The sequence below is a fragment of the Manacus vitellinus genome, unplaced genomic scaffold (assembly GCF_001715985.3).
Source record: "Manacus vitellinus isolate BGI_N305 unplaced genomic scaffold, ASM171598v3 scaffold_44_pilon, whole genome shotgun sequence".
NCBI lineage: Eukaryota > Metazoa > Chordata > Aves > Passeriformes > Pipridae > Manacus > Manacus vitellinus.
Genome location: NW_021940565.1, coordinates 1,016,409 through 1,029,067, shown reverse-complemented (window position 1 = coordinate 1,029,067; position 12,659 = coordinate 1,016,409). Strand labels below are relative to the sequence as shown.

Genomic DNA, 12,659 nt, shown 5'->3' with positions numbered 1-12,659 from the left:
CGCCAGTAACTGTAATTACAAACCAACAAGCATGAAAAGAATGCTAAGCCATAAAAAGCAGAAGCTGGCCAATAATTGATGAGAAGTCAGAGAAAGTTGAGGGAAGTAACCCTGTGGCTTAAAGTTGCATCAATTCCCCAGCATTTTACTCGTTCTAACAGATTTAGTAATTTTGGTCACTGGAACATGACAACAGCCAGCCCTGACCAAGTGACAGAGCACACCCTTCTCAACCCAGTTTAGGATGAGCAAAGGACTTCCAGACTGGACTGAAGGTGCCTGAAGGCCTCCTTATGCATGACTTCCAGCTCCTGCAAATCCTATTTATGTCTATGGAGTTGTCAGTGACCAGGCTTTTCACAAGCCATGCATCTGCCTCGACCTCAGATACCTATCACAGAAAAGAGGAACTGCAATCCAAGCCTTTGTCCAGTGGTTCACACAACAAAAGGCCCTGCCACTCGAGGAATTCTCAGGTATTTTGCAGTAGGTAGGTTTTTTCCTCAACCTTACCTCTATTACTGTAGCTTTGAGGCACCTTAAATAAATCTACAAGCTGCCTAACTCAGGGCTTAAAACCTGAATCCCCCTGTTTTGGGAGAAACTTTAGCAACTAAAGCACCACTGATCCGCTGTTTTAGGATTCTCTTTGCAAATAAGAGATCACTCTGCAAACTAGTGTGTCTCAAAACTGGTGGCCAGAAAAAAAAGAAAAAAAGGAACAAGAAAATAAATAAGGAACACTCCTGAAGAAAGAAATCCAAGATCAAGTTGTCCCCTTGCTCCCTGGAACTTTCAAAGCTTCATGTGCTTAACAGTGAAAGCTTTCTCCTGCAAACATCCATTGCCAGCACAGTGATTAACAGTGGCTGTTTTGTCTGCAGAGAAGAGTTACAAGGCTTGATCTCCCATGTCCTCAGTAAGGATAAACAGGAGAGCACAACATGCAAAATAAAATTCCAAGGTGACTATCCCTCTAATGGGTTGAATTTTAGGAGTTTCAGCACAAAAGCACCCTTTGCAGAAGACATTTAAAAACCCTTTAGTTACACTTGTTATAAATTACCACCTATAGAGGTAGAAAAAAAAAAGACTTTTAAACAGGAAAACATCTCAAAGGTGCAAGGTATTTTTCTCTCTAAGTATCCACTCCCTACTATTCACAAAAAGCTTGAACAATTAGATTACTTCATCTTTACCACAGAATTCTCTGCAATAAAATGATGCAAGAGTGCAGGACGATTCGCCCTGAGGAACATGAGTGCCACAAAACAATGGTTAACAAGGAGGGTGCAGTTCATTGTTTGGACAGCTTCATTTAATTTGGGCATAAATCACCTCAATATAATCTAAGACAATGGCAGCTCACACAGATGCAGGTGATGTCAGAAACACCAGGTGCTATTTTACTTGAGGATACTGTTCCCTGACAGGAGTGAGACCAAGGCTCAGGAGGGTCATCTCCACAGCCAAGGCAACAGAAGTTGTGGGATACCCTTTATTCAGTGGATAGCAGGACACAGAGCATTTCAAATATGCAAACAGGCTGGCTAATAATCACACTGCCAGAAGTTAGTGGTAAGGGAATTTCCATTTTATTTACAGGTCTCAAAGTTCATTCTTATCTCTGGACTTCAACCTATTGGGGTCAAGGAAGACAGAACCACACGGGATAAACACTACCCCTCTTGTGCCAAGTAGGACAGAGAAAGAGGGCTGTGGAAGAGTCACTGCACTCAAACTAAGACTGAACAGGGATATTTGTGTTCCAGGGTCAGTGACTCTCCAAAAGACATTGGGGGTCAGTTATCCTGCTCCACCCCACAAGCAAGTATTATATTTACCTCAGCTTCTGCTATGAGCTGCATTTTCCTTGTTATCACGTGGTCGACATCGACACGTCCTGAAGAAGGAGAGCAAACATTTAACATTTGCAATTTTATCGGCATGTCTGAAAACACAGAAAGCACAACATACAGTAGCTCAGACACCAACTTTTCAACAGTATTTCTGACTTCTAATAAGGTCCCACTAAGCTCAAATCAAAGCTGCAGGAAGTTCATAAACTACAACCAAGTGTTTTAGGATCACAGAACTGTCAGGCAGTCAACAGCTGATAACATGCTGGATATTTGAAAGCTTTATTTTCCATCAGCCACGCTGCAAATCTTCCCAAGGTCCCTAAACATATTCAGCCTTGAAGCAGCAATCAAAGCAACCCTTAGAAGGTCATATCCAAGTGTGCTGATCTTTTATCAGAGGTTTATCTTACACCAGACTAAGGTTAGTTTGTCTGGAGGTCTCTATGTTGCCAATAGACAAGGCAGTCAAGTCATGATCAGCTTTAAGACAGGTTGAATGGTAAGATGGAAGATTATCCTGTGTTCAAACCTGGATATTCCCACTCCTTTCATCCCCCAGGAGAAGTGCTAGATATTGGTATGACTGTATTCCTCAATATGTTTCACCACTTAAGCAAACAGTCAGGTCTTACATGCCATCAATATCATCTTTTATCATTACTAATATAGGTAAAGCCTCAAATATCACCTTTCTTTGGCATACCCATAATATGTCTCTATTACATCAAGAGGAACAGCACCCACAGATCAGGCATTTCAGACTAGTCGGGGTTTAGGACAAGCACCAGCTGGTGTTTCCCCTCTCCAATAAGAACAACACAGAAGATAAAGTTACTTAAAACAGAGTCTTGCACATGGAGGAAAAGCAAGACTAAAGCAGCAGTCTCCACCCCCCTAAAATACCACTCAGGGTGAAAAGATTGCAAGAAACCTTGCCTGGTGCATATCCTTTGGCAATTATAGCTACAGCACTACCTCACACAGACACACAGCCGGGATTACAACTTGTTTCTAAGACAACATTACCACTTCTAGAAAAAGAAGGTACTGAACTGATTCCCTAATAAGATTCCAGGGAAGCATGAGCTCACAGATTTGCTGAAGAGGTGCCAAAGTTGTGCTGCTGTGTGGCAGGAAAACAGATTCATGCACTATCACAGTGCATAATGTGGCCTCCTTGTATGGGCACAGCCCCTGCACACAAAATGTGGTTTCATTTTCATTGACACAAGTGCTTCTGTGATGCTCACTATTCTCAGGGTGCTCTTATGAGCAACTGTTTTGAGCAACTGCTTTTAAGTAGTTTAGGAAGACCTGCTTCAGAAATGACTCCGATTTTAATACTGGAGTTAAACAAAACAAGCAGCTTTACCCTCATGCAGCTATGCTCAGTTGTCAGCATTAATTCCCCTTCCCATCAATCAGGCAGGAAGACTGGTTTTTTGTCTATAAAAAGTACTACACGAAATATAGACTTAAGAACAGCAACAACTGTCCATTACTTAGAAGTCCTCTAATGTAACAACAAACAAGGAAACTGCTTAACACCACAAATTTTGGCTGCATGCAAAGATATATTTTTCCAAAAATAGAATTCCCAGTTGCTAAGCATCTCAGCTCCAAGACAAAAAAAAATTACCTCAGCAACTGGTAACTCATCGTGCTGATACACTTACTGAACAACAGCAGTTTGGAAAACAAATTGAGAGAAATTTAAGATACCCTTGACCCACTTAGTTCCTGCACTTTGCTGGTCTAAAATGGATTCACACCCAATAAATTTAAAAAAAGAAAAGAAAAAAATCAGTTTGTTCCACAAGCAGCAGAACTGTATCCCCTTCATATCAGCTCAGTGACTCTACTCACTGTGTCACTCCACAATTGTATTCAAATTTCTCTCCTCCCATTACTACTGTGTGAAGAACCAACTCGTGCTGACCTGCTAGATCAGACAGAGCTGCTGAGTTTAATGAACCCTCCCCTGCAAAAAGTTAGGAATTTGTGTCTCTTATCCAGCTGCCAACCCTCAAGACTCTTATCGAGTTTTCTTGAAGCCACCCAACACGGCCAAAGTGGACAGGACACGTGAGACTTAAGGAATTGCACTATTTCCTTTGTAAGTTAACCTAAAAATAAAACAACCACTGCTTTGACCATATATTTCCTGTCAGATCTTGCATTTGAAGCCTCAGTTATTATAACTACCCAGGCATAGTATTTATTAATAAAACACCCCTTTTGACTACAAGGCCTTAAAGATGGAGTTTTACCTATATCAAATGTGCAGCTTTAATGGTTGCACAGGAAACAAGGCCAGCCTCTGACCTGCTGATGCTGTAACAGCTAAACTGTATGCAGTGTCCCTCCTGACACTTAATTTAACCACAGAATAGACTACAAACACAGCATCTTTTAAAAGGTTTTAAAATCAAGACCTGTCTTCAGTATAAGCATCTCATACAACAAAGTAAAATCCCTTGTGAGCTTGTCACATCTTTTCCAAAATAAGATCTCCTGTAGAAGAAAACCAACTCCAAACCAACTCATTCTGCTGTGTTGCATTGCCCCATAAACTCAACTGTGTCACAAGGCAGATACCAGAGAACACACAAACTCATCATCTTCTTTAATCACTCATCCTCTGTTGTGCAAGCTGCCACTCATGTTCTGTGAGGTCACTGGAGAAGAGATTCATCACATGATTTTGAGTCTAAAAGGAAATGTGCACTGCTAAAGAATCCAAATCTTCACTTTCCTTTGACCCTGAAAACAAAGACTGGATCCCTCTGTATCACTTTGGGATTCCAACAGCATTATAAAAATAGACTTAGGGCTGCACAATACAAGCAAGCACATCTCTGCATTTGAAGTTGAGATGTGCCTTAAGAAAACAGGAAATATATTCAAAGTTGTCTTTGAAGACTAGTACAAAATAGTGGCCAATTTCACAGGACACTGAAACAGAGTTTGCTTTGGAAGAGCTCTGCTCATGGGGAGAAGTTTTAACAGCAGTAGGGTTGCCTTCCCACCAGCAAAGACATTAACAAGGTCTTTAGCTGACCACTTGTCTTGGGCTTGTAGAAACCCATGGTTGTAGGACTGACTTCTCTGTACAGCCCAAATTCCAAGTAGGTTCAAAAATCAGAAGAAAAAACAAATGAGCAATTTGAATGTAAACTTTGTTTCCATAGGAAACCAGGCTAATAAAAAAATCACCTGAAGATTGAGAAAGCTGCTTAATTGTTGAGAAGTTGAGCAACTCTGGTTTCACAAAAGATTGACTAACTACCTTTCCTAAAGGATCTCATTGTCCCTTTTTCAACCTACTCTTGCACGTTACAGATATAAGTGACATTTGAGATGACTAGAGCAGGAAACCATTCACATGATCTACTGGTACAGCAGCTTGGGATCCAACAAAAACCAACTTATTTCTTGATCAGGAAACCGACCATTCAAAAGGTTAAAGCAACATAGGCAGAAGGATTTCATTACTGACACCTGGATTTAAAGGCTCCCTCTCCAAAAACACTAAAGATGTTACTTGAAGCAAGGCAGTGTTAAAGCCAACCTAGTGCAAGGCTATAGTAAAGAGGGGGAGGAGTTCCATATCTGGTACAACACACATTAATAATTTGATGCTAATGAGCCTTATTCTTAATTATGGTAATTTTTTTGGCCACTCAGCAGATAGAGGCAAGTTATCATTAGACTCAGGTGACCTGTTTAAAGAATGCACAAGCCACAGGACACTGCACTGCAGCTGGACAAGGTACTGAGCTTAAAAAATCACTTCTGAAGGTACATGGGACAGAAACAGCCTCTTCACTAGCAGGAAGAAACATCTGCGTTCTCTATATCATGCTACCATGTCTACAGGCTCCTCAGAAAAAACTGCTGAGCCTTCACCTAATCCACAGGTTCCAAAACATGAGAGCACAAAATTGCCAGGACCCAGCGAGACAAAACAGCTCTGTTCGATCCATCTCTCAGAAACACATCCAAGACACTCAATTCAAGCAGCTCCATCCCAAATTCATTAATCTGCAAGAAAAAGTCTGTTCATACATTGAACACTTACTACTGTGAGTCAGACAGCAGAGGCTAAAGCTTTCCAAATTGCTCCAAGAGTTCCCTCCTCCTCCTCCATCAGTGGGCACATGCAACTCGTGCATCACCGTGAACTTTTGCACTGAGAACGATCGATAGTAACCTCTCCATGGGAAGATAACTCCTTCCTAAGATCAGCATTACCAAACAGCCTTACTCACACCAAACAGCTTTGCCACGTTGCTTGTTTGCAGATCAGCCTCCAGAGACACTTCTAATCCTTTCCTGATTTCTGGGGAAACAAGGACAGACCCCAAAACCACCATTTTACTGTTCTGAATGACTAATCTGAGCATCTCAGAGAACTCTGAATGCACACTGAGAATCCATGTCATCTCTAACCTTTTTAGATCTGCCCATGCAGTTTCTATTATGCTCATTCCAGGTGAGTTTTTGTCCAACCAGTACTGCCTGATACCAACATCCCATTAGGCAGAACAGTCTGATATTTATGTATCTCCAGCTGAAAACATGTAAGACTAATTTTATTAAGGAGGCCTGGCTTTTGACAAGGGATTATTGCCACCCAGATCATCTGCTGACTCTATGCCAGGACCAAATTAGCTGTTTAATTACAACACTGGAGCCAATTAAAGGAGAAGTGATACATCAGACTGAAGTTCAGCTACTCTGTCAAAGTGAAATTACAGGCTGAATAATTACAAAATAGAAGCAATACTGCTAAAAAATTGGGTGTACCTGAGTACAAACTCTTCACTCTTGGAAGCCAAGCAAGGAGACAGCCTTCAGAAGCATTGATGAGGCAAGAAAAAAAGTAACCTCAACTATACCAGTGGAAGAGGCAGACCTAATGTAGCTCTAAAGCCAGTACATGTATTAAAATTATTCCTCTTAGCAATTTAATATCAGCCAAAGCATTTGAGTTAATGAAGAAAGGGTTAGAGGTCCAGAAGTTTCTGTAGAAAGTTCACACACTTCTGGAAACAAGTCAATTGGCCCTTGACACATTAACTCTTCAGTTAAAAAGCAGATTGTGCTTGCTATAATCAGAGAGGATCAAGGCTGAGTAATCACGTTAGTGATTTTGTCTTTCTACAGAAATAACTGCCACAAAGATGCTACAATACTTACTTTCGTACATTCTTGACCTGGCTGGAATCCCTTGACTGCAACAAATATGCATCTTGTCTAAAATTCTCCACAACACCCAGTGCTAAGATGCTACAGTATAAAAAGGCTGTTGCCAGATAGCAGATCATTAGCCACACACTGCCTTTGTACACATCAGCTAATGCCTTAGAGACAGCTATTCACACGTGAAGAGCCAGGACAAAAGAAAGAGAAAAACCATCTATGGCTGCTTCTTTTGAGAAATTCTCCCACCTCAGCCCTGCTTTCACAGAAAGGGCCACTATGAAGAGGCCACACTTCAACTTCATAAAGCTGCAACCTTTGGGTCATAGAGATGCTGATTTAACCCCATTGTACAGAGGAATTTCTGAGGAGAGGGATGCATCTTCCTCCCACACCTCAAGGCAGCAGACTCATGCCTCCTACCCCCTTGTGTTAGTCCTGTTGTCTCCATCACTGTGCTGAGCAAAGAGTCTGCAAAAACCAGTGACACTTTGTGACACCTCTGCTCAACTGGCAGCAACGCTGGCAGGTAAGATGCACCTGGTCTTAACTAACCAGGATTCCTCCCTGCTGTCCCTCACTGCAGTTTGTACAGGATTAAAACCACACTGCCAACCCACCAGACACATAGGAGAGCTCAGTACACTTTCAAGAGATCTACCCCAGGATGTTTACTTGCTACACACTCACAGTATCTCACCTCCAGTGATGTTTTGCCACATCTCAAGAGGTGTTGAAAGGACAGACCTTTAAAGACAGGCACACCCACATATCAAGCACTAATTATCACTGCTATATTTATTATTCACCCAAAACCTTGCAAGAACTCAAATTCATTCATAACAGTTAAGGAGTTTCCATACATAAAAAAGGGCTAAAAAGGTACTAGTCTACTTCTAAACCCATCATGACTGTTTTTCAGTAGCCACCAACTCCCTGCAATTTTCTAAAACAGTCCCATTTGATCCAATTAAAATTACTGTACTACCATCAGCTTAAAATCCCAGTTCTCCAAGCAGTTTGTGGGATGACTTTCTCTCCAATGTATTTTTTTGCAAGAAGAAATCTAACTTGTCCTAAACTTAAACTTGCTCCAACTCCTGTTTCAGTTGAAAGGAGTACTATGAGATAGTGACAATATTCAGAAGCATATCAGTAAGAATTATCTCCTTGAGTCAGTGGCATCAGGGTTTTGGAGCTTATACTCACATGGCACATTGTGATAAACTACTTTAGCTATTTGCTTAATCTGTGTCCCAAAGAGAAAGGAAACAAGCTGCAGTTTCAATGCTGACCTCTTTATCACCGGGCTAGAATGTGGTACAGCATAAACCAGGAATTACAGACAGTCACAGAGTCCACAGGCAAAACCACTTATTGTGCCACACAACTGTCCCTGTAACCCATGGGACAGGGCATGGCAGCAGTGACCTTTCTACAAAGCCAACTACAAGCCACATAACTTTTAAGGTGACCACAGGACAAATGAATACAAACCCAACTGTTTATTGTTCTGTTTTCTGGCAGCCCAGGTTGACTGGACAGAAGGGAGCCGTCCTGACACCAACAGAACCCCAGAGGAGCAGAGAATCATTCCTTGTGCCATCTTACCTCCACCTGTCTATCAGGTATGTTAAACACCATTTTGTTCAATCTTGAGAAGCCTCAAACTTAAAGCTTGTACAGGAAGTGAGATGAAGTCCCAGAAAAAGCATTTACCAGGATTACTCAAAAGTGCTGCCAAGAGGCATTTGCACCATTTACAGCATTAATGCATCTCCTCCTGCTGTGACAATTTATCACTTTTTTAGATCCCTGCAAGCACTGCAGCACAGCTCCCTAGGGAAAGTTCTGCAGGTCACCACTCCAAACAACCCACACCTGCTGAAGGGGTGCAGCTGGTACACAGGGAGCTCCACCAGAGACACAGAAAACAAAATGAAGGAGCAAAGAGGACAGAGCCATGAGCTAGAAAGGACACCTTAGAGGAGATCACATGCCAGAGGTGCAGCTAGTCCCAAACCAGTGAGTCTCACCATTGCTTGAGTTTTGAAACGACCTCTCGCTCTCAGGTCTCCTCTGTGTTTCTTCATTCTCAGGGGTCTTGCAGGGTGCAGTGGAGCCAGACTGGCGTTTCCTCACACAGTCGTCACCTGCCATGGTTACCCAGCTAGGCCAGAAAAGGAGAGCAGATAATTAAGGACAGAAAAAAACTCATTAACTCTTTACATTTTTCAGTAATAAATTCAAATAGCCTTCTTCACACTAAAGTTAGAGTTTCTTCCCTCCATTACGAATTCAGAGCAAGGACAGAGGAAATTCAGCACACACTTGGGTGAGTCAGTGACTGTGGATCACACTTCCTCTCCCTTACTACAAGCAGTAAAGGAACAAAGTAACCAAGCAAGTTCCCCCATCACTACCAAAACATCTCCCCACAGCTCCCTCTTGTCCCTGCAGACCTTATAAGTGTTTAAAATAACTTAAGCCTTTGCAAAACCTTCAAAAGACCAAAAAGCAAATCCTTCCTGACAGTCAGCTGGACAGCAAGACTTGCCTTCTGAGAGCTCTGGCAGTTTGCTTTGCCAGAATCACCAGCAATATTTTGCCTGAGCCAAGCACCTACTTGTCAAGTTTTCAGTTGTTATTGCAAGAGCAGCTTCCTCAATGGATCCTTGTGTTCTGCTTGGACAGACAACGCAAACCACAGAGAAACAGGAAGAGAATCAGGTTTGAGCTAGGGACAAAGGTCACTGCTGGGGACAGAGCTGCCAGCAGGGAACACCTGAAGCACTGCAAGCAGGATGAAAACAAAATTCTCAGTTAACAAGAAGGGCACAAAGACATTCTACTTTGGCTACCAAACGACATCCCAGGACACTCCACCTGAAAATTCAGCTCAAGAATCTCTTGGAGATGTAGCTACAACCAGGGAAAACATTCAGATTTTTTTTCCAGAAAACCACACAGGCATGTATGTGACTACATTTCCAAACTCAATGTATTTTTTCACCTTGGCACAAACTCTGCAGCAGATGTGTTTGGCTGCTGGTGAACAGTGTACGTGCACCAGCACAGACGAGCTGTTACAGGCAGGCAAGGAAAACTCATGCACTTGTGAAAAAATGAACTGTTTAAGGATGGATTTCCTCACAATACAGAGGGTGGCACTTCTGCAAAAGGGAAATAAGACTATGATCAGAGGCTTCCAGGACTCAACTTCCTGTGTTTGTCCCTCTAGTCGAACAGTCTCCCGTTCTCCTTGCAGGCCTCACAGTACACAGGGGAGAAACACCACCACCAATCAACAAGTCACTAATTCAATCACCATTTCTTGCAGCACTGCCCCTCTCAGCTCAGTCTCAAGAGGTCTCAAGCTGCCCACAAGCTGCAGAGCTGGCTCTGTACAACACCTGAGAGCTCACGTTATCATGATCTACATAATGCAAAAAGCATTTACATGAAGAACAGAAAGAACCAGACAAGAATATGGTAAATCTTCCTACAGTAACTGTGTTCACCAGCCTCAAAAGGCAGCTGGCAGGTTATACCCACTTCCTACCAGCTCTTCACACAGTTACTGCTGCAAACCCCTTGCTTTTAAACGTGAATCAGTCCCCATCAGGAATACTTGACTCTTTACACTTCCCAGCCTTCCCACAAGGTTCCAGGTACAGACATGGCTGCATCATGTTGGAGCAAAGAATCATTTTGCCCACCTGGGACTTACAACTACCTGGAGATCCTGGGCAGCTAAACATTCCAATCCTTGTGTTCTTACACAACAGAGATGCCCAAACCCCTCTCTAAGGGTAAGAATGGATCACTCTGCTCACACAACAGGATCTGCAGAGCAGTGGAGGGGGAAATCGAGCTGCTTTCCAATTTCATGCACCAACAAGCTACTCCTTGGGCAGCCTGGAGCCTCTCACTGCCTCCTGATCCAAGTTAAGTTCTCCTTGTGAGCCACACCCACCCTTACAGGTGCAGGTTTTCCAGCTCTAACAGGGGACCACAACTTTAATTCTTTTCTCAGCACACTTTTCATCTTCTTAAAGAGATGAGGAAGACGCTCCTTCCTCTCCAGTGCGGAGTGGTTACAGTATTTCACTGAAAGGTTAACAGAAAGGAGTTAAAAAGTAACAGATTTCAGGATACCAGAAGGAAAAATCATGTGAGGGGAAGAAAAAAGTTAAACAACTTAAAGTTATTAATTCAGATAGGCTAAGTGATGACAAGAAAGCCTTTTTCACACCAAAACAAGAGCTGTGCTAGAGAAAAATCTATGAAAACAGACATTTTCCTAGTCTACTTCCCATATGAATGGAGGTGTAACGTTACAGTACTTAAGCAACTATCAGCACATCAGATCCTAAAGAGGGCATCAGACCTTTCCTCTAATCTCTGCTAGAACTGAATCATTCATGACACAATGCCGGGATAACTCCAGATGTTCATCTCCTCAACAAGAAGAAATCTCTCCTCCCAACTAATTAACAGTCACTCCACCCCACTCTGAGCACTTGTAGGACATCCACAACCGCAACTGTAGCTGTAGGTTTCTAGAACTACAAACCCATTAACAGGTTTCCGACCGGGAGCGCCCTGGTTTTACAGGCACAGCTGCATTACGGTACTCGTAAAGGGCTCACAAACCTTAGGCTCCTCCGTCTTCCCTTTCGAAACACTGGTAATTAATTATAAGATGCTTCTAAAGAAAAGCAACACCCTGTGGGAAGTTCATCTTTGCATTTCAAAAGGCTCGGTGAGGAACAGCCAAGAATCACGGAATGGTTTGGGCTGGAAGGGACCTTAAAGATCACCTAGTTCCAGCGCCCTGCCTCCAACACTAAACACGCTCAATAACAACCCTATTCCAAAGACCATTTAGACCATTCAGACCTACAAAGTTTTCCTTCGGCTCTTGACCCTGGGGTATAACATTGACTCGCAGACCCGGACCCTCGGTACCCGCAGAGGTGCCCTCGAGCCAGGTAGGGACCAGGGCAAAGTTAAGGTCATCCCCCAAAGCAAAGTTAAGGTCATCCCCCAAAGCAAAGTTAAGGTCATCCCCCAAAGCAAAGTTAAGGTCATCCCCCAAAGCAAAGTTAAGGTCATCCCCCAAGGCAAAGTTAAGGTCATCCCCAGCTCACCCGCAACGCGCAAAACACTCGGCAGGAAAAAAAACACCCTAAACCTGCGGATATCAATGGGATCCGCCTGAAGCGCTGCCCGGGCTCCGAGCCAGTTCCTGCCCCGCGAACTCCCCGCACACACCCGCCTCCCCCGAGCCCCAGCCCCGCAGAGCTCCGTGAGCCGCCGGGGGCGGGGAGGGACGGCGCGGACCCGGTGCCGGTGCCGCGGTCAGGGCCGCCCTCACCCCGCCGAGCATCACCTCAGGGACGGCAGAGCCAGTGCCGCCTTCTCCTCCTCTTCCTCCTCCTCCTTCTCCTCCGCGTGCGATCGCTTCCCTTTCCCCTGTTCCCCCTTCCCGCCTCCTCCCGCCGGGGCCTCTTCCCGGGGCTCGCGCACGTCACGGCGCAGGGGGCGGGGCGAGCGGCGGCACCGCCCATTGGCTGAGGAGGCGGCTCC

The 12,659-nt window shown here is 43.8% G+C and overlaps 1 protein-coding gene across 2 annotated transcripts in view; it reads right to left on the bottom strand.

Moving 5' to 3' along the window:
• Positions 1-12,659, bottom strand: part of SOAT1 (sterol O-acyltransferase 1) — a 28,877-nt gene that overhangs the window by 15,689 nt on the left and 529 nt on the right. The window contains exons 2-4 of one of the 2 annotated variants that reach the window (XM_018079099.2): positions 10,081-10,240; positions 9,104-9,237; positions 1,845-1,903 (exon numbers count right to left, since the gene is read on the bottom strand). In XM_018079099.2, the coding sequence (XP_017934588.1) occupies positions 1,845-1,903; positions 9,104-9,237; positions 10,081-10,178 (291 nt within the window). In that variant the 5' untranslated portion in view covers positions 10,179-10,240. Of the gene's footprint in view, positions 1-1,844; positions 1,904-9,103; positions 9,238-10,080; positions 10,241-12,462; positions 12,517-12,659 lie in introns of those variants that run through there. The other variant, XM_018079101.2, reaches the window with a different exon arrangement.